This window comes from Nomia melanderi, chromosome 5 (genome assembly GCF_051020985.1).
Source record: "Nomia melanderi isolate GNS246 chromosome 5, iyNomMela1, whole genome shotgun sequence".
NCBI classification, from domain to species: domain Eukaryota; kingdom Metazoa; phylum Arthropoda; class Insecta; order Hymenoptera; family Halictidae; genus Nomia; species Nomia melanderi.
In genome coordinates, this window is record NC_135003.1 from 16,399,294 (window position 1) to 16,421,809 (window position 22,516).

Genomic DNA, 22,516 nt, shown 5'->3' on the forward strand with positions numbered 1-22,516 from the left:
ACTTGGTCCATGAAATTCTACGCGAGTCTTTTCTCTGTCTGTTGCTCTTTTACGCGGCGTACGTTCTTATATAATTCACTTTCTACAATCGTCGGGTCCGCGTGACGAGCATTCTCCGATTAAACGTCGCGAATTTTCGGTTGAACGTCAACGACGATGGCGGGAAATTCGAAAGGCGTTCGAGTTACCGACAGAGGTCGCTCGAGTCGATGTTCGATAAGTTCGATTCTGTGGAGCTCGGGGATTCCCGCTCATTTTTCACAGTCAACTGTCCGAATCTGACGGAACGTATCCTAATTAATCCGCTCATTAATGAAATCGGTAAGCTTCATTAGTTTGAATATTTTATGACTAATGCATTTCGTAGACTTTGAACTAATTATATTTGAAATAACTGACATTATTGGTTTTAGTATTGCTAAATGAGAAGAATTTTTTTGGATGAAAAATGGCAAACTTTGCAATAAGGTAAAATATATCCTATTTATTTGAATTTTGATTTAACATTATAATTACTCAGTAATAAATTGTCTTTTTAAAAGTCCTTTGTGGAAACTCCAAGAATGTATCTATTAAAACTTTGATTTACAATTCAGTTTGTGTATTGTTGAATCAAAATTTTGAATCATTTCTCAGAGGCACATCATTGTTTTAATTATTGCAGGAAGAGTAATTGTTAAAGAGAAATTTCCAGAATCAATATACACTACTGCATTATTTTATATTCTGTTTTATGGAGTCAACCGATTTGACTAATCAGTGGCTCAATTGTCAACTGAAATTTGCAGTTCCAATTTGTTTTGGTTAACACGTTCCATGCCACGGAGAGAATGAAATATTAAGTTACATTCAAGTTCTTGGTCATTTTTATATATTTTGATATTGTTTCTTTATGGTCTCTCTGTTTTGTAACGTATACTATTCTTGACCATCCCTTAAAAATATTCTCTTACAGAAATTCTGTACCACGTATGGTACATGTGGCACTGAATGTGTTAACACTATTTCTACCGAAGGTGTCAAAAGACACTAACATTAACATTTATAAACCACACTGTCATGAATTTAATTCTATATAGCCTTGTTTGAAATTATTACGTACTTTATCCTTGGAGTACAGCATTTGCATTTTTCCTATTTTTATGGCTCATTAAAATTCCTGTATTATGTCGTTCCCTCAAATCAGAAACTTTCTATAAATATTGCTTTCGAAATCGAACGACCTTTATCCAAGGTAAGCCTAACTCAGCCAGCCGTCATTAATTCGTCGTTCTTAGTCGCTGCTTAAATCGAATCAATCCTGAGATAGAAATGTGTCAGTGAGCCGGTTGGGAAAGGGAGCGAGCTAAATGTCAACCCGGACAGTAAGAAGCCGGTACAGGAAGAGAGAGAGAGAGAGAGAGAGAGAGAAAGAAAAAAAAAGAAGGAATGCGCGTCATCGCGTGAGAAACGCTTCGAGTGAAGCGTGGCATACGGTGATAATTCGCAATGGTCAACCAAATCCACTAATCTTAGCGAAATAAAATCGAAATACACGACAACTTAATACATCGTAAATGGGTACATCAGGTAGCACAAGAGAAGATCAAAAGCGGAAGTTGGTTTCGGTTCCCTGAGGGTGGTTCGCGAGCGTGCTTTAGGAACCAAATGAAACTAAATCGATCAACAAGCTCTCATCTCGACCATCCGTGGATCCAGTATCATCTTGACAAGTAAAAATGGATTGTTTCAACATTTCTTTTTGTATGTACGTTTAACAGAAACGTCTTGACTTAACGCTAGAACTACCGGACGTGTCGAATCATTGTTTGTGTTTATAGATACAAAAATTAGAGCTTCGAATCCTATGGTAACATTTTGATTTTTAGAAAGAATCAGAGACAAGTCAGTCTGCTTTGGTAGTTTTAGCGTTGAAGTACGTTAACCTTAAATTTCTGGATGCTGGGTAAGAAATGTTTAATACTGAGATTTCAGAGATTAACATGCGATGATAGTATTGAAACAGTATGAAGCCATTGTCGTTACATTATGTGGCCAGCTTCTGATTTTATAACAACGATAGGAAGTGTTTGTTAACTGAATGGAAATCATGATGTAAAGACACTGCCAGTTTTACGGTGATCCTCCACCAAGTTCCATCTGGCGAACAGAAACTAATGCATGGATGGTCGATTGAGGTAAAGGCTTGTCAGACTTGTCTGTACGAATTGCACACACATTCTGTGACAACATCGATGTATAACTCACGCAAATACTTATCACACTATACCTCTTACGTGTAGATACAAGTTTCAGAGAGTTCCAGCCTCACCGCGTTTAAGCTTCTGTACATACGATATTACATATACATTTCTTACATATATAATATATATGTATAAATAATATATATATAATATATATAAAAAAAAATTAAGATACGAAAGGAGGAAACCACTTCATCCTGTATCATGGTTCTGTCGTCGATCCCCATCGACGAGGAAACAAGAGAATTACATAATGACAGATAAACGGGGGGGAAGCAATAAGTTAACTCTCTATTCTCTAACTTCTAAAAGTGAAGTACAACAAGGTGTCGCGATAAAATGGTCGAGACGTTTAAAAGAACAAAAAAGGAAAAAAAAAATGTTCAAGGTTAAACGACGCTCGTGTTAAAAAGTCGGACAACGCGACTACAAAATGCCTTTTTTTCTCGTTTCAATCGAAGAGTCGCGAACGCAATTTTGAAGCTATCTGCGTACGGGGCAAGCACAAATCGTTTTCTCGTCGCGTCTCCGTTGCGATCGCAATCCTCTGAGGTCCCATTGAGTTTCCAGCCCGTGACTGAACATTGTTGCATTTATAAATCTAATAATACTTATAAATTTGTTTATAAAATGAGAACTCTAACGAGTTATTGCTTTATAATACTCTATTTACAATTCCATTGACCTCGACAATGTCACTGGACCACAGAGGATTAGAAACTTGGTTCGGTGTAGGACTAATCATTTATTTTCTCATCGGGTAATCCTATGGATGATATTTCAAATCATTTGTACGGAATATTAACTTTCTGGGACGTTAACCAGCAACAGCAATCTAAAGATATAGAAACTTTTTTGATATATATACATACATATTATAAATACATTGACCATCGTGTCACTCGTACATCTTTTACACTCTTAATGTGTCTAAAATCATTCGAACGCTACAACTACTGGACACTCAGAATGATCCTCCTTTATCTTCTCGCAGAAATTATGAAAATACATTTAATAACGTTTTGATTATTTACATTTTAATTTATATATTATCAAATCAATTTATTTAGTAATTTCTAAGAACTTCTGAATTTTTTCAGTAACTTTAAAAGAAGAAATTAGAAACGGGTCATTCTGACTCATTTAGTGGTTCCAGTGTCAAAAACGTTTGAACCTGTATCCGAGGGAAAGATGTCCGTGCAAAATTCGATGCCAATGTAATTAAATAGTGCGTTGCATAATAATGTCCACCGGATTACCCAATACGCTTCGACGGTTGTCCTTATCGTATACGGTTTATCGGTTACTTTGGAACACGTGCTCGCACGTTGTACGCATTCCCAGCTTCTCAGAAACACCCAAGAAGTCCTGAGTGGAATTCTGTTTCATACGGCGCGGCCGCGGGGACTCGGTTGACTATACCGGTCGCCTCACAAGTGGAACACTTTTGGGTTCGAGCGGAACAAGCGGTGAACTTAACTGAAGCGACCGGATTCGTTGGAACCGAGAGAATAAATTCGCTTACGTAAAAAGAGACCTAAAACGCATGGATAAAAGCTGGAAACGAAAAGTTGAAACTACGGAAGAGCCTCGAATTTGTGCTCAGCCTGTACAACGACGGAAGCCTGAAGACAGACGAATGGAAAAGGAAAACAAGTGGGAAAAAGATTCGGTAATTATAGAGAATGGAGTTCAACTCGTTGACTCCAATAACTATGGAGTATGTTGTCAAGGTCGTTGCATTGAAATTGCAGCTGTACGATAATTGCAACGTACACGTGAAATTCATCAAGGCATTGACCTTCATGGCATATCGCAATGTCATTGAAATGTGTTAGGCAGACTCTATTCCATGCGATTACCAGAAATTCGTACTAACCAGTAATATCATCGTGAAGGGAAACAGAAACAGGGAGCCTTGGTGTGTCAGAATTTCATTTTTGTTGACTGAGAACGTGTCTCGGAGGATTCAACGCAGGGATGGGCGATAATTAAGCGATAAACGTTTATGAATCAAAGTAAGGGAGATCGACAATACCTTGAATGATAATGCTAGACACTGGAAATTGTCCGTTCAAATGATCCTCAAAAAGAAACCTGTCAGCGGTTGCATAATTTCATTTGATTTAGGCCTAGTCACAGAGGAACAGGAAAAATACTTTCTTGGAAGTTCATGGATAGATTTTACTGGCCTTCAGAGAAACTGGACGACGAAGAAGTGACACAACACTTTGAAATGTGGTTCAGAAAAATTGAGAAAATTCAACGAAAATTTTCTTGCCCTATTTTCTGGTAATACCGGCACTTTAGATATTATTTCAGAACAGCAGTTACTTGTGACTTCTCGTGTAAAGCACGTACATTGATCAAAGTATCAAAATTGATGATATTACTAGAACTGGTAATCATGAGAACACAAATATTTTCTATGTATTTACATTTTTATAACTTCTCCATGATCACTAGACCTAGCCATATTCATTGCGGAAGCACTGTGATAATAAGCTGAGTACATTTCAATAAATTTATAATAATACTATGATAAAAAAATCTTACCAACAAAAGTGGTCGGAGAACCTAGACTATTTAGCTTTGCTCCTTCAGAAAGAGACTCAAAAGGAAATCCATCTGATGACAGTTTCACTGTTTGTGGAAGACACGCAACACCAAGAACATTTAATTTAAAAAAAGAGACCTAATACAGCCAATTGAGATTCTTTCTCTTCAAAGAGACTTTAAATAAGATCACATAAAATTTGAATGTATACTGACTTCTACGAGTGCTACCCTAAGAAAAAGCCCTCTTGCTAGTTCATGTTGTCACTAGGAGTATGTTTCTAGAAGCTTCTACCTCTTACACAGCCGTAATAACGTCAAATACTGAAAAACGTATATCTAAATAAAAAGGAACGTAAAAAGAACTGTTAGAAAAGCTGATGAGAAGGAAAAAGAGATAAAGAGAGACAGAGAGAGAGTGAGCATAAAAAAATTAGGAAGACAGAGAGCTGTTTTCAGCTTAGGATTCAACTGGTCGCCCATCCCTGTGCCAAGATATTGTCTTAGCTGAACAATTTCGGTATCATGAGCTTAACAATCTAGCTATCTAGGTCGGACGTCGCTTTGGTGGTGTCTCGGCCAACCCGTATTCGTTGGTTCGCGGTTCAAAGTAAACATTTGGCAAAATGGGAGCACACCGGGGCACCAAAAACATCCTATGCGACAGTAGCTGTGTGGAACACGATCACTGATAGAAATACACTTCTCTTCAAGCTGGTCCTGGGATCAATTTTACTGACCATCTGGACTAACAATTATTTCTATCATCATACAATTGCCATTTGGTCAGTCTGATACTGGTGCATCCTCGTGACAACTCAACCCTTGAATACTCATGATTGCATCCCCTTTGATCTCAATAATTAATAATTAAAATTACAATCTTATCCATAATACACAAGACTTGTTTCAACCCTTCCAATCTTTTTCAGACCAATAGTGAGCCAAGCTGTTAAACGAGCAACGATGCACCAGTGATCAAATCGCATCCTTCACAGGACCAACCAATCCCATGTGTTCCACACGACTACAGATACCTCTCTACCAAGTATAGGAGTTGTCCCATTTCAGTCTTACCTGGCAATCACCTGCCAAGCTATTTATTATTCAAAAAATGTTAAAAGCAGAACTCACTCTGCCTCAAGGAGAACGTCTCCCGATGAGCACAACTCTACCAACTGTGATTCCAAACCATCAAGACAACCTTTTGTTTAATCACACATGTAACCCACGTTGGAAAGTATCTGTTTAAATTATATTGCTCTAAATTCAAGGTCATTCAGTATAACAAAACCTGCGACCTAACCGAGACGCTTCTCGAAGCAGACTGAGTTCCATTTGCACAGCGAATAGATCAGCAGCCGACTGCTCGTGCGAAGACCGAAATGGGACGCCATGTATGTCCGTGTCTCTGTGAACGTATATGTACATACCCGGCAGTATCTAATCGCTAAATCATTGATCAACCGGTTCTCGAAGATTAATTGTTAAGTGCACGTCGCGGTTTACCAACTAATCGTAAGAGTTAGCGTTAAGTAAGGAATAAACGATGCACGATTATGTTATGACTAGCATGACGACGAGCATCACGTGACTTTAGCCTTGTTCTTCCGGAACGGCGGGAACTGAGGGAACTTCCGTCGCCGCCGCTTCAGCTCGTCGTTGTCCGTGGTCGAGTTCGAGTCGGTGGACAGCGTCTCTTCGTCCACGGACACCGTCGGCAGCTCCTTCGTTGACTTCTTCAGGCTGCCCGACGACGTTGTGGTCATCGCAGTCGTTGTGCTCGCCGCGGTGACCGCCGGCTGACCAGCCGCCGCTTTCTGCTGCTGCGCTGGCCTCTCCGGGACCGGTGAGTCCAATGAGTTCTCCGAGTAAGATGTCTTCGACAGGAATGCTGAGGTAGTCTTGTCGTCTATGGCCAACAGCATATTGGTGTCCTGACTGTAGGAACGAACTATCCCTGTCTTGTCTTTGCTGTAGGACTTCGCTGGCTCCTCCGGACCCTCGCCCACAGTGAAGTGCACCACGTTGCTCTCCGGCGGCGTGTCCTTCCCTGTCTCGCTGCTGGACGAGTCTGGAGGCGCGGACGACTCCTTCCATGTTACACTGTCCAGCGTACCTGCGGGTCAGGAGAAAAGTCATCGTTTGGGAGGACACTGGTCGTTGCGGGCTGCAGTTGTAGGCAACTCTGCGACGAGGGTATTCCAATGGTTTATTTGGTACATGTACAGGTGTCCTATGATGGTACGACAAAGGGTGGCTCTATGTGGAAAGTTGGGATACCCTCTAATGATGAAGATTTGTTGAATTGATTAGAATTTGTATGTATATAGTAAATTTAGAGTTTGAGCTTACTGAACTTGATTGTCTTAAGATTCATCATTTGGTCGAGAGAAGCCTACAATGTTACATATTTGATATGTTCCTGATGATTTCTTAAAATGTACGATTGTCAATATGAAGGAACTTGAATGGAGTTAGTTTCCAGTGTTCGGGCTTGATCTTTTTATGCTGATCTACCGATGCCTGTTCGACATTGCGCTGGATCGGTGCCAAAAGTTTATGTTACGCTTTGAACAATTTTTTTCAACGGTTACAGTCACTCGGGTCTTGGAAACCGCTTTGAATTTTTAAGTAACGTTCGAAATGGAGATTTGCATAGAAACAATAGACCTTTCGCACCTATCGCATACTATAAATATTTACAATATATTCGTCTTTGTTAGTTCACGAAATCGTAATGCTCATGCTTCCTCCTCGGTGACGAATCCGTGCAAGGTTGAGTCCCACAAAAAGCCACATAGCCGGCGGATGTAGAAACGAGATACGGTGAACTATATCTCCTCTTAATTAGCTTCTGATTGATGCCTCTCTGCTGTTTATTTGAGATTGTCGAAAGAATCATTTGCAATAATTTCAGTGCATTTATAGAAACATACGTTAGGAAATGAATGAAACGACCAGTGATTCACTCAAGCTTCCTGTTAAGTATTCTACAGATTTGATTATAATATTTGATGATTTAAGTGAAATATTCCATAAGACTCTGTACGCAAGGTAATGAAATTTACATACTGTTTCAGACCTGTTCCACGGGTTACGTTTCTATAAATAAACGTCTACAAATGTATACACATTTTGTTACTGTAATGGCTGCGTTTAGTCGCTGCGGATATCAAGGGAGATATGTGCATTCGTAAATACATGGAAACATCTTGGTAAGAATTAAGATATGCGGAAGGCTGTCTGATATCGGTCATTAGAATTCTGCATGCTCATTCGGAGAACAATCGTTGATAGAGCTACGGTGATCGGGGAGTGAACATGCAGCGCACATTTCATACTTTACCAGAAAATGCAGCCGGGCCACGTGTGTTTCGTGTGGATATCGCAGATTTCTTAACAACTATACAACCTTCGACCCTTTCGTCATTTTCGTATTTCGAATACTTCAAACGTCCCGTCTTTGTCAGAGGAAAATATTATTTAAACGAGAAGCTGACGCTTTATTGTTGAGAAAAGCGAACGTAAATTAAGTCGACGGAACATCTTAAGCTCAAAAATATTTAATAATCGTTACCACTTGCAACCATCGCGACGCTTATTGCGCAGAGTATGCAGTCTTAATCATCAATCTTAATCAATGCAGTTGAAACAAACGATAACATTGGAAAACAATTTAATTGACACTGGAGAACAAGGAAACTAATCAAAGTTAGGAGATAATGAAAAAATATTGAGGAACATTTTTCAAGCATTATAATATTATATTTAAAAAACAAAGATTTGTAATTATTGAATAATATTGAAAATTTTAAATCGATGGCATTGTTCTAGAAATTCAAGACCAGTGGCAGAAAAAAAGAATTGCGACAACAGCGGCGTAATTCATTGACAATTCCAGCGGGGGAATTAAAATTACATACTCGAACGCGTAATCAATCATAAGATCTAGCGGAGAGAAACACACGGCTTAGGTCATACGAACAAGACTTAATGGTTTCTTGGTTTCCTGCATATTGCTTGATTTATTCACTGCGAACTATATATATTGTACAGAATCTGGGTGGGTGGGGGGTTGGAGATAAAATATCATAATATGTCTGAGAGTTGTTTACAGATTCCGGTGTTCACACGTTCTGGGTACAAACATTGAAGGGAGAAGTTCGTTTCCAACAACGGAATTATAAAACACAGCGAAACAATAATTTCAACAGAGATTAACAAAGTAGAGAATAAACGTAACAATACTGCCGACTCGAATGCAGGTGACCCCATTTTTTCTTTTCCAGAATATGACCGAGGTTTATAGCATCTAATTAAGTACTTAAGATACGGTTTAATTAACGCTGTCTCTTCGTCGGTTCGAGCGAACATTCAATTAGGTAATATAACATAGTATAATATATAATATAATATAATATAGTATAATATATATACTATAATATAATATAGTATAGTGTAATATATATACTATAATATAATATAGTATAGAATAATATACTATAATATAGTATAATGTATATACTACAATATAATATATATTATATAATATAGTACAGTATAACATATATATACTATAATCCTTATCTCGAAAGTTCTCATTTTCTCTTTTCCGAAAATTCGATATCCCAATTAAGCAGTAACACTACATATATCTTTCATTTTATCTATACATATACTGTCACTCCCAACGAGACACCGAATTTCCAAAAAATCCAGAAAAAACGAAAACAATCCGAGATCAGTCACTTCCATTTAGCAATTCGTTGTTCGTACTGAATTATTTCAGCGACACAACGATTCAGGCGTCGCACCCGAACCGCCGACCAATAACGCTCCGCTCGTTCCCGTTGGCAACGCTCGGGCCTAGGGGGAAGAGGCTGTCGGCGATTGCCACACGCGATCCGCGCGGGATTGAACAACGCTCGGGAATTGTTGCAGCCGAGTAAAAACCACGGTCGAATACAGTCGAATCTAATTTTAATTGATGCTAATATTAAACGTGACGCGCCGGTTAACGGTGTATCCCCGGAGAAATAGATTTCGTTTCTTGGCATGATCCGTCACAACGGATTCCCCGGTTAAGAGAATCCCAGAAGCTCAGAGAGAGAGTACAGGTCGCTTAATCGTTCGAGCGTTACAATTAATTTTAAACGAAAGAGATTATTGCATCAACGTATCACAGACGAGAATTATCGAAGAACTTCAATACACGTCGTTCTCGACGATTCGAATCACCATTTCTTCTAAAACTGTGTTGCTACTAGAAATTTTCAGACTGTACTGTTCCTTCCAAATTCTACGGTCGCAGACGCTGTTCGAAATCTGCTCTAATTTAAGGACGTTACTCCCACTCTCCGACGATCCTCCCTCCCTGCTTTGTCAGCGTTATTTAACCACGTGTTGCACATTCTCATGCACTTTTTGCATTCTACCCGATTTTGTTTCTTGCAATGTACCTCAACGTATATCGTAATTTATGTAAATTTACCGTTGACGGTTCGATTAGGAGTTTCCTCGAATTTTGTGCGAAATTTACGACGCAATTGGATATCGATTGAGAAACACTGCTCATAGCGAGTGCACCAGTGTGCACACGATCACATGGTCGAATTGATAATAGATCAAAGGACGGTATATCGGACTCGGTAACGAAAAGGTTTCCGAGCCGACGCGTCCGCGTTGATACGCGTACGCTTTCGTTTAAAATTACTCCTAGGGTCCGTTCGATTTCTGTCTGTACGTCCGCTCGGTCTGCACGAGAAATGGCACCTCCAGAATGACACGCGGCCACCATCGTCCAATTAAGATCGGATTCCGATGCTCGGCTCGCTTTAATTCGAACTATTAATAAAGAACGCATTGTGCAACAGCTTTTCCGCTGGTCTGGCAAAACGGAACGTGCGTCTTTTCGAGAACGGGAGGAACGGTTGGCTCGGCCTTTCGGTGTCGATGAAAAATCTCTCGAAAGTTCTATTAAAGGAACTGAACATGAATAGGTTAATATTTCATTGAGAAACGAGAAAAGTTCTCGTGGCACGCTCTCCCGTCTTCGTTGTTGCTGCCTACGAGCCGAGGAAGCAAACTATAAATGATCCTCGTGATTCAGGGACAAGAATTTTCAGATTCGCGAGAATTGAAGTCATAAGAGAGATATAGATCGATGTTTAATATAGATTGGTAATCGAAGAAACTTCAGAGTCGTTGCAACTGTCCATGAGATTAGAGATATTGTTTAAATTGTAGATTTTATCGAAAAATATGTACAGAGAATCTCTTGGTGATTGAATATATTGAATTGAATAGATTTTTTTGAAATATTGTCGAGACCCATTGTCTGCTTGGATCGGCTCAAAATCTTCAGTCGATTTGCGGTTGATTTAATAGTGAATTTTTCGATAAAACAGATATCTATGGAAAATTTCTAGTTAGCATACAATTCCTACTACGATGACAATTTTTTGTAAAAATATCACATTATAAGAACCACTTGATCTCCATGTATCAATGCCTTCTCACATTGTTATTAACAAACCTTTCACCCTAACCGTTCACTTTTTGAACATTTATAAAAATGTGAATTACAAAAATATGTCATGTTTCCCTATGAACTGTCACCTGCCCAACTCCTTAATGTTTATGTGAGTACATGGTTGCAAAAAAACAACACAATTTATCAGTGTAATAATGTTGCTACTTGTTAAATTGTATGTGATATACAAACTGGCGCATTAACAATAAATTAAAAGATTTGTCATTGTTTTCAGAAAGTGGATAAAATTCTGTGGTAAAACCTGACAAATCTCGAGATTAGGAAAGGGGAACATTCCAGAGTTTTAATCCTCCCTTTTCCTGCACACATCCTGATAAATTCGATAAAAAGGCTGTCAATTGTTGTAATGCTAATTGGGTAGTGTCATGTGCTAGAGAATTCACTTTTATTTCCACATGAGTTTCATTTTGTAAATATTTCTCTAAAAGCCATATATAGTTCTGATCGCAAATATAAATTTAGGTCACACATTACTTTGACAGTTACATTTAACAAACGGCATAAATTTCGCAACATGTTCCGTATAGAAATTGATATGTGCCGATTTTCAAGGTCTTCAATCTTAAATTGTTAAAAGTTACTCCAAATTACTAAACAAATTGTCTTCTTCCCCTAGAATGAAATGGTGGCAACTGTTAATCAAATAATTCAAAAAACAGCGTAACAAAAATAAATACATACTCTTATTTAAAATCTTTATTAAATTAGGATTAGTGTATCGAAAGATAATATATAAATCTATTGGAAATTTGAAAATTATTCTACAACAAAACAATTGACCCACAACAGTTGCAATATATTTCTGCAACATAGGCAGGAGGTCACACAACAAAAAACAATTTCAATACATTCAATAATGTATTTTTTGTACAAATAGTTAACATTTCTCAACAATTATTACTTAAAAAAAAAAAAGAAACTTCGAATAAATTCTACTATTAATAGTAGTTATTTAGGAACTCCAATTCAATTTATATACATTTATATGTACATGTTTTTTTTAATTTATAAAAAATAATTTTAGTAATATCCATCATGAAAAACTTTGTTTAACAAATATATATAGCAAAATACAAGTTTTCCTGTAATGTGTGACATAAACTATCTAAATTTACAGTATCATTGGCACCCTCCACAGATATTTTTAATTATTCCTTTATAGAAATAATAAGTACATTATTAAATTTATATCAATAATTTAAATTGTACACGTTATATTCATGGAAAACAGTTTTCCCCACATTGCGTGTCAGAGAATTGTAAGGCAACCTTTTCTGGGAATCTTTTAACAGTGCAAGTTCAAAATTTATACAAAATTCAATCTAAAACATTTTTATAAAAAATTCATACTCTTCCCTGCAATTTTGTACAAACTTTTTACATGTCGAACTTCCATAAAAACTTCAAATTCCATCTGTGCAAGTGTACGAATGATCGCTTAATTTGTACGAGCACCTACTTCATACAGAGGTTTATTTAGGAAAATTAATTTCACAAAAAAAAACCCAAATTACTACTAGGAAGACAAACGAGTTAGTAAATTATCGTTCTTGAAGGCATCATTCACGTGAGATAGAATGGTAGATACACGGGCACTTAAGTTTTATATAAAGTTACAGTAGAATATACAAATTGAGCATATCAATCTAAATGCTCTTGGAAGTCCGTTTCCGGCTTACCTGCGGCACCGCATGTGGAAGGCGAGTACATTGAGCTTGTTTCGTCATCTAAGTCATCTTGGCTACTGAGTCGACCTACAATCATCAATTATAGACGATTATTCACATTAATTTACTGTGACCGAGTCGGAATTCACTAATAGAGCTTGATTGGAATGTTACTTCCAAACTGTCATGTTATCAAACCAATACTGTAATACAAACTGAAGTTCATTCCTCAAAGACCTAACCAAGACACTTTAAAACCCTACAAATGTATTATTAAAAAATACACTGGCAATGCACCATTATTTATTTGATCAGTATTCTATGTCTAACAAATCTTAATCTTAATCTTTAATAATTATTCTCCAATTAAATACCTCTTAGTCCAAGACCTCTGCCGTTAGGTGTTCCTCTGTAGAGAACAGCTTCTAAATAGGTTAGACCATTATTGTTGATTATGTTAAAACCACAAAGAAGCTCGATTTGCTTCCAACGGTGCACTCTTTCCTGCAGTTCCGCGGTGACTTCGTTCAGCGCAGTCCTTGCTTCGACGATACTTTTGTCAACTTCGTCAATTGATTTCCCGTGTGTTGAAACAAAGGCCCCCACTAAGCTCGATCGTTTCTTTCGCAATTTTTCGCACTGGTGACATACATGAAAAGAATAATATAAAGATCTCCGGCACAGAAATATTAAATGCAAATTAAATGCAAATTAAATGCTAATATCTTACAGCCTCTCGTGCTTGTTGCAATTGTTTTTCCGCGGATATCTTCTTCTTCGAGTACGCCTTGTTCTCAATTTCATGAGTTAACTGTAACCAATGCTGCAGCCCTGGAGGTGGGGACCAACATCTATCTTCCAGTTCACCTTCCGCGCGTTGTAACTGAGCTTTCAACATCTGTAACGCGTGAAAATTTATTAAACTTCGAGGAAAATAATTAGTGATTCTAATAATAAAGGATTGTATGATATTTACTTCAATTTCTGCTTTCAACTGTGAAACCTCAAGATCCGAGTAAGAAGCATGTAATCCCATACTTTCATCTTGCAAACGTTTTTCTAGATTTTGTTTCTCCGTTGCAGCACTTTCTTGTTCCATTCGTGCTCTTTCCAATTCTTTCTGTAAACCGTAATACACGAAGATAGTAATCGACTCGATCAATATTTTGAGTAACAGATAGATAACAGTGCAAGAAGATAACATACTTGCAGGTCTTCGAGTGCCAGTTCAGCTTTGTGCAAACTCTCCATGTCCTTCATCATTCTGTGAAGATGTTTCTGTGAATTCTTTTTCTGCTGATACGCGTACCAGCAGCCAATAAGTGCTCCAAATAATAATGTTATCAATATCAAATCTTTGACGCTATGACCAGTATCTACAATTAAATGATAAAATTAGTAAGGAAAATCTTTCAACATACACAACACTGTTGAATGATTCCTTGTACCTTTTGGTGGTCCAAAGAGAACTACATCCATAGCTTTTAAGGCAATCTTTTGTTTGTGAATGGGATCCTTAATTCCCAAAACATTGTTTAGATAGTGCATATTGTTTACAGCCAACCTGAAAAATAAACAGTTCCATATGAAGTGTCGTGTGGGGCATGGAAATTGAGAAACACTATGTAGTTTATCAAACATCAACCTTGGAAGTGTAGCACCAGTTACACGGTGTTGTATAAAAGTAGGAACATATTGAGGAAGCTCTACATTAGTAGACAACCATTCTGATGTCTGCTCTATAGTCCAATTGTGGACCTAGAAAGAAATAAATTGAAAAAGTAATTTTCTGCAGATCAGTAAACAAATGAATACATGTTTGCCAACAGTACCTCTGACCTTAACCAGGCTTCCCAAAGTTCTCTAACACTGATGTGCATATCATCATTATGATGGAATGCCCTCTGCCTTCTCTCATAGCCAGCTTCATATTGTAATTCTTCCCTTAAAAACTACAAAGAAGATATAACATTCCAATTCTTTAAAATATATCATACATTGTGAAAGGTCAACAACACACTCACATCATCTGATTCTGATAGGTCTACATTTCCATTGGCATCATCATCTAGTTGACTGTGTAGCGATTTGATAGCTTCTAAACCTAGTCGATCATGAGAAGCCATTGTGAGACAAGCTAGGTCATCGTTACAAGTATCGGAACCTGTAATAAATTAAATAGCCTACGTTTGATTGTATGTGTTTATGATCACATTTAATCTGTTATCACGGATGTCTCTCGATTAAGATCGCATTTCTTTAGTCAATTACGCACAATAAGCCTTTCGTTTAATTGCATTAACTCAGTCACATGTTGTTAATACGAATGTTATTAGTACAACTCTTTTATTGTCGAACGAATAGGATACCGGATTCTCATTATATTAATTTTTTCATATCATAAACACATTTGTCTCCTTCATGCTTACACCATCGACGAAACGATTCAACTGAAACAAAACTTACTTCAAAACAGACAACCAAAGAACACTTATTCACGCTAGAAGCAAACACCATATATTTTACATGAGAATAATGAAACAAAACAATGGATTCCGAATACATCCCCACGAAACTCAGTATCATCTCTATGAAACCCAATCATGAGTATGAACGCAAGATACAGAAACGTTTAGAAGCATTGCACAAGATCTAACGAATGAATGATTCGATGAATGTATCGGGCGACCAGTTAGGGGACGACACACGATAAATGTAAAATCAGAAATGTCGGTACAACGATGAGAACATTAGACATATTATTAAGGGGAAATTTACCAGCTTCTTGAGCCACAGCCTGAGCCAGTCCATCGGTCAGAGTGGCGGAGAATGCTGAGAGTTTGGAATGTGAGCTTCCGGAGGAGCTGGGCTGGAAGTTCGGGCTCGCGTCGAGGGCTCCGCCGCTCGCGTCAACCGCGTTGCAACACCAATACAAAATGTGCAGCCCGAACAGTACAATCACATTGCTGATCACGGATGCTCGCATTTTAAGGTTAAGTTACACCTTGTCACCGACACCTCGCGCCCCCCTTGCGCAGTTGCTTAGAGTCGAATAAAGCCGAATACTCTTGGCCCGTTGTCACCTTTGACGTAGTCCCGCAATAGTGAATACACTCAAGGTTATAGTTATCGAAACCGGGGTGGCGATACAATTTGACGAGTGCATAACACGCGCGACCTAAACCACCGTATTACAGCAGCCCCATCACTAAGTTCCACACAGTTGTCGCTGGCTCCATCAAGGCTGACACGTCGGTCAACGGCCGGGGGATCGCTTTTTTTCAAGCGGATCGATCGATTTATTAATTAAGTACACTGCTCGGACAGAATCGGGTTTTCCTATCAAGGCCACTGCCCACGAACAACGTTCCGGAAAATAATTAATTTAGATTGGAAACCAACATTGGTGCAACTTTCTGCGTGCAAGTGAGTGGAAATCCGCAATTGGTCGCGTGCAACAACCTATCCGTCCTCTCATTGGCCTGGCGTTGCACTTCTCGCAGAAGCATTGCCAGCGCCAATGCAGCGCGAAAATCATTTCTTCGTTTTTATTTCGTCGATTTTTATATCGTATTTGAAATACCGTTTTGTGCACGGTTATTTTAACGTCGGTTACGTAAAACCATTATGTTTACACGTGAAAAAGTACCGTTGTCGCGTTTACCTACGTTGCACCATTTTGTCAATGGAGTTTTGCCTCTTATCCCCCGAATGACAATTGTATTCCGATTCGATGAAAAATTGGATATTTTAAACTCTGGGAGTTGTCGCTACGTTGATTCTTATTTTAGAATAAAATAACAGTTCTACGTTTGCGACCATGAAAATCAAATTTCGATCACTGGCTCGCAAACTCGACGCTGAGAACTACGTAACGTGTAAAAGGGCTTCTAAGCGTAACCCCAAAATAAATTCGTTTCTCTGTAACGTGAAATTTACTCGACGCACTTGTCGACGTGTAACTTAATTTCTATCCGTAACAAATTATAGTAAATTATTTTCATTATGCATATATACATATATATATATGTTTTACAAATTATCGACTAAAATTCAATAGAATTGAATTTGAAATATGCTTAGCACGCTTTATTAAAGAAATATTGGCTATACCCACTTTGAAGGGGTTAATCTGTACATTGTTTAAATAATATCCGTTCGTAGTCGAGTATGGGTTAGAATAACCTTTCACGAATGCTCGAGATACCAGTTCGAATAATGAGTAACGAGAAGTATAATAATATAAATTTATCGTAACATTTACACAATGACATAGTTGCCAGGTACCTACTTGCTCGGTTAAAATAAAATTTCCCATCATGATCCAAATTCTCATGTCCATCCGACAAATAGTAAATTTTCGTTTTCATAATTTTCAACTCGAAGCATTTTATCTAAACCGTGAATTTATCCATATTTAATCAAAATTTCGAGTCGACTTGGTCAACGATTAAATCTCTGATTCGAATGTTTTCTTGCCAAGAGTCTACTACGCAATACGACCACTGAAAATGTTCGAATTCGTTGGGGACGCTTCGATGAATTATCGTTACCTCCGCTACGATTGAACCAGTAATTCGACGATATTATTATTTATTATTATAAAATAACGCGTCCAGCGATGTTTCCATCGAAAGATTTCCTATCGTCCAGGCATCCAATCTGCTTCGAAACACGCTCGAAACTGCAGTTCGTAGAACGCACAGTGCGAGGTGCATACCGATCGTATCTGTTCGAAAATTCACCATTAAATAGTCCCAATATCACGCGGCTTTCCGCACTCGCTGGACGAACGTTTCCGTGGAACGAATTAATTCTGTAAAATCTTCGGCAGATACAGGCTCGGGAGATTCGCGTTCGCGCGTATCTACTTAGGAACGGAACGACGATCACGAGTCAAAGGTGAAACGAAAATCGTGTTGATTCCACGACGAACCGATCCACCGATTAATTCAGTCGTGCATATTGTAGCACAGATTTCCAATACAAGTTCACCGAAAAATAATGATACGGATGTTGTGATACGCGGCGGACGTGTTTTTCTTCGGCGACTGAGAATGTTGTCGATCGGCGTGCTGCTGCTACCTGCCCTGATAAGTTTCAACACTCAGGACACATGAGGAGAGTTCGGGCTTATGAGATTGTCAGTGGTTCACTGACTCGTCGAAGATATCATTATGGAGAGCAATGCGAAAAACGATGAGTGCGAGAGTCCGGGAACCAGCTCGGGGACCAAGAAGGAGGAAAACGCGCCCCAGAGTGTACAGAATTGTTCTGATGCTAAGGTGGTCATAGACACCAAGAACACTCAAGTTCGTGTTGTCAGGGGCACTAAAAAAATGAAGCTGGACATTAGCGACAATAATAATCCAGAGAAGAAAGGTTCATATCCTTTGACTTTGTACCGTTTCATTTGTATTTACTTCCTCGCGTGATAACAATGTCTCTCTTTGGCTTATTGAGTCATACGCGAGATAAAGTTTCGCTTGGAACTTTGTAAAAAAAGAATTCTTATGTTGATGAGATAGGGTTTAACCTTGCTAGTGGATTAATGAATTGATTACGGATGTATATTTATTCAGGTTACAGAGAACAATGTTGTAAAAGATAAATACATGTATTGATGGCGAAGCGATGAATATGTAGGTTCTCATATGCAATTGTTTTTAGATACCAAGGATGAGGAAATTAATGCAGATGTTAAAGTAAGAGCCTTGAAGAGATCTTGCGAATTATGGTCCATGGAAGACAAGAATACCTTTTTCAAAGCTTTAAACGAATATGGGAAAGACTTTGATGCTCTTCAGAGTTATTTCTTGTGTCAAGGGAAGAAGAAGGGTTTGCCGGATATCATGATAAAAAATAAAGAACAGATTAGGCACTTTTATTATAGAACATGGCTGAAAATTTCGAAACACTTGAAATTTTCGGAAGGTAATCATCTAAAGTAACTTTACACTTTGTCTGTTTGAATTAATACTAAAATATTTTATTTGAAGATCTGAAGAAAACTTCCCAAGAGTTGTATGGTTTAATTAATTACGGCGAGCTTAGAAGGAAATTACCTAGGATACATGAGAAAGTACATTTGAAACTAAATGAACTAGTCTACTGGGGCTCAACACAAGTTAGACTTAGGGGAAAAACTATGAGAATTAAGACTCCTATATGTAGAGCATTAAGAAAATTGAATCAGTTGGAAGGTACATTGAGAGCATTAAATATAACACAATATGTCCTAAATAATTAAGAATGTATTATTGACGATTTTAATTAATTTGTAGATTGGCAAGAAGAAATCAAACTGCCATCTCGAATAACAATTGAATTAAGACCCCGTAATAATATGGCATGGTGGCAAGTACAAGCATCATCCATGAATCCAAGAGTAAGAACTTTGTTACCTATACAAAGACGGTTGTCCAGTTTATTAATATTTTTGCAACAAAGATGGAGGCCTGCAAAATACAACACAGTATCCTTATTTCAAAATATATTATCAATATTAAGCCATTTTCATTATAAATTGTCAAGGAAACTCCTATACATGTATTACAGTCCTCTAACATAGAGAATACTATCACAAATGAAATGAAAGATACCAGGTTGTTACGAGTAGCACCAATAGAGGGTTGCAAAATTACTTTACCAATGGTAAATCTTGGCGAATACCTCACCAGTAACAGTGTCAGCTTAAATTCTTATGAAAACCGTCTGGGACTAAAAAGTTCTAGATTGGATTTATTAGGATCTGTACAAGATTTAAAAGGTGTCGGAAAGAAAGGAATCAAGAGGACCAAAGTAGACAAAAAGTCTGTGAATCAATCAGAAGACAATTGTATGCTCCCAGATAGCAACAGTGACGTAGATCTGATAGAATCCGGCAGCAGTGTTTCAGAAAAAGCGTCGATAATTAATGTTGCAGAAAAATCGTCTACAGAACAACAGCCAACTGAACCGAATAGATTCCCAGGAAGGGAAACCATTGAAAGAATACGAAAGGGATGGAATGTTGAGGAAGCAAACACTATCACTGTAGGAGACCTCTTTTTGATGGTACATATATTTTCTTCCAAATTGTGTTCAACAGCAAATATATTTAGTTCATAGAAATGCATCATTTCTAATTTTCCAAGTTTTTCAGTTCGGTCGTGAATCAAAAATTACTCTGGAATACTGGTGGGATTGGCATCCACGAGAACAGCACACCGGAGAGTCTCCATCTTGTACTCTGCAAGATGAGAGTCTATGTCTGACTTTGCAAAAATTGTTATCAATAGCGAAGCACAGTTATGGGAATAGCAAAGTAAGATAAAACTCTGAAATTTCATATTTAACGATACAGTTCATAAAATAAACTAATTATAATTCATGTTTAGGTATACGATAACACTTCTGGAAGCAACGAAACCGTAATTTCATCTCGCATGCTTTCAACAAAGGAATCAACCTTCAGAAGACCTCTCATTCCGCAAACCTACCATAAAATTGGTACACCCGATGCATTTAAAACACAGCTGGATGTGAGCCATTAAACATATTCACTATTCTCAAGAAAATAAATTCATCTTTTCAAATAATATCGTATTTCATGGAATATAGAAGTTCAAGACGCGCTTCTGTAAAAGGGGAAGAACCGTAAGGCAAAAGAGTCTCGTCGTGCAAAGGGTATTACCGATAATATCTGCGTCGAGTAACACGCCAGAAGACATAACGACAAATTCCCAAGAGACTAGCAAACCAAATGATGCACCTTTAAGTAACAACGAGCAACAAAACGATAAACAGCCGTCCATACATATCAGCGTGACACCGGAGAAAATCTTTTTGGATGAACTCGAAGTGGCGAGGGACTCGAAACCGACGAATTCGATTATAACCAGTGCTACGCAAATTCTTAAGGAAGGGGAGCACCAATGGTTGAACAGCGAGGTAATGTTTCAGCTTCTCAGTGAATATTTTTCGTCCAAGCAACGCGTCGTTTATTATATCATAACAATTATACTAAATTGAATTGTAGGTGGCAGATTTTTCCTTAAGTAGTTTCTTAGGGCAGCTCGAATCCCCCATGAAAATTTCACAGCGGAGCCACAACAGCGACCACGTAGAAGATACTCGTCCATCGTCAGACGTAAATACCATAAATCAATTTATTTCAATTCTCTATCAATACACATTCACAGATCGCTTGTTCTATTACTCATTTCAGGTTGTCTCGCATATGCAGTGTCTAATGGGCGAGAACAGCGTGGATTACATGGCGAAATTTGCGAACCTCGCGTCGCAGATGGCGTCGGACGACAGTAAAAAATAATAGTGTAACGGTTGACCTAATTTTATAGAAGTTTTAAAGAAAATGTCTATTTTAAATCATACGAATTCAATCATATTTTACAATCGGAGCGTGTAATTATCTGTTTGATATCGACATTATTGACTACGTCACACAATCGTGGAAACGACTATAAATGAAAAAAAAGAAACAAAAAAAAACGAGATACACAAGCGAATTACAGAATTTTTTTCACAGCATGTAATGTTCAATTTGTTCGATCACCTTCAATCTATCCATCGCCACACGCCTGATCCTACGATCATTTTATTCTCTTTTTCAGCCAGCGAACTTATGTATAAAAGACGTAACGTGTACAACGACGCTTAACGCCTAGTCGTTAACCACTGTAGCAACAATATTCCCGTGGATACGTGTTAATACCGTTCCTTACGGCCGACGGTCGTCGCGTTAATTTCCCGCGACAAAATTTTCTTCGATTTCTGTGTATTCAACCGCCCACGGACGCTTTATGAATATTTCATCGGACGTTTATGGAAAAAAAAAAGATTTATCGGAGGCATCTCGGATATGCGAGGAGAATATAGCCGGCGAGAACACGATCGTCCCATCCTTGTCCAACCGACGAAGGTGACGCGTGGCCGCGGCTGTTTATGGAATCATTTAGTCAAGCCTTCGTACACAACGGACGGAATTGCGTTGCAATCCCGTGCAATTAATTATACGTGTGTCGAAAGAGTCGACGCACAGCGAGGATTCCCGGTTTACAAGTTTTTCCTTCATGGGAATAGACCGAAGAAATTCTGTCGCTTATGGAAATCGTTTTTCATTTCTCGGAAGCTCTCCGCGATCACCGCGCTGCCGCCGCGACTCGCCGGACACACGCTAACCGTAATAAAAAATGCAAAATAGCCGTCGGGTACTTACGTATCGCCGCTTAAAACAGCGTCGCGCCGTTACGAGCGATCGCGTTGAATTTCCGACGAGAATAATACGAAAATAGAGGTTATATTATAAATACAAAAACTCGAAGAAAAAGAACGAAAGAGAGAGAGAGAGAGAGAGAAAAAAAATGAACAACAGAATTAACAGACGTCGTTGGCGGACACAATGTAACTGCAAGAGCAATACGACCGAGGAATGCGAGAAGAAAAGATTCCTCAGACAATAATCTCGGGAAATACGCTCGTTATGACTATGA

General features: G+C 38.3%; 2 protein-coding genes and 1 long non-coding RNA gene across 19 annotated transcripts; 2 read left to right on the forward strand and 1 right to left on the reverse strand.

Moving 5' to 3' along the window:
• The first annotated feature begins 71 nt into the window (after positions 1 to 71).
• Positions 72 to 12,591, forward strand: LOC116424491 (uncharacterized). 8 transcript variants are annotated; one of them, XR_012998661.1, is made up of 5 exons: positions 72 to 321; positions 414 to 468; positions 1,278 to 3,915; positions 6,372 to 6,698; positions 6,780 to 12,591. It is a non-coding gene; the product is annotated as an uncharacterized LOC116424491 (long non-coding RNA). The 8 variants fall into 8 exon arrangements; XR_012998665.1 differs by having other exon boundaries at positions 1,570 to 3,915; XR_012998666.1 differs by lacking the exon at positions 1,278 to 3,915 and adding an exon at positions 5,732 to 5,847.
• On the reverse strand, positions 2,516 to 22,446 carry Stim (stromal interaction molecule). 3 transcript variants are annotated; one of them, XM_031970968.2, is made up of 12 exons: positions 22,243 to 22,444; positions 15,801 to 16,373; positions 15,047 to 15,186; positions 14,855 to 14,974; positions 14,668 to 14,780; positions 14,471 to 14,586; positions 14,229 to 14,398; positions 13,999 to 14,142; positions 13,753 to 13,920; positions 13,397 to 13,661; positions 13,035 to 13,109; positions 2,516 to 6,918 (listed from the first exon to the last, which is right to left on the reverse strand). In XM_031970968.2, the coding sequence occupies exons 2-12, from the start codon at positions 16,006 to 16,008 to the stop codon at positions 6,386 to 6,388; spliced, it is 2,052 nt and encodes a 683-aa protein (XP_031826828.2). In that variant the 5' UTR covers positions 16,009 to 16,373; positions 22,243 to 22,444; the 3' UTR covers positions 2,516 to 6,385. The 3 variants fall into 3 exon arrangements, with proteins under 3 accessions (XP_031826828.2, XP_031826831.2, XP_031826830.2); XM_031970971.2 differs by lacking the exon at positions 15,801 to 16,373 and having other exon boundaries at positions 22,243 to 22,446; XM_031970970.2 differs by lacking the exon at positions 22,243 to 22,444 and having other exon boundaries at positions 15,047 to 15,126; positions 15,801 to 16,008.
• Positions 16,297 to 21,554, forward strand: crm (cramped chromatin regulator). 8 transcript variants are annotated; one of them, XM_076367891.1, is made up of 11 exons: positions 16,297 to 16,448; positions 17,857 to 17,924; positions 17,999 to 18,404; positions 18,693 to 18,956; positions 19,022 to 19,225; positions 19,307 to 19,497; positions 19,581 to 20,078; positions 20,167 to 20,328; positions 20,402 to 20,545; positions 20,625 to 20,954; positions 21,043 to 21,554. In XM_076367891.1, the coding sequence occupies exons 3-11, from the start codon at positions 18,200 to 18,202 to the stop codon at positions 21,334 to 21,336; spliced, it is 2,292 nt and encodes a 763-aa protein (XP_076224006.1). In that variant the 5' UTR covers positions 16,297 to 16,448; positions 17,857 to 17,924; positions 17,999 to 18,199; the 3' UTR covers positions 21,337 to 21,554. The 8 variants fall into 8 exon arrangements, with proteins under 8 accessions (XP_076224006.1, XP_076224002.1, XP_031826827.1 ...); XM_076367892.1 differs by lacking the exon at positions 16,297 to 16,448 and adding an exon at positions 17,098 to 17,305; XM_076367887.1 differs by having other exon boundaries at positions 17,857 to 18,404.
• Positions 22,447 to 22,516: the final 70 nt, after the last annotated feature.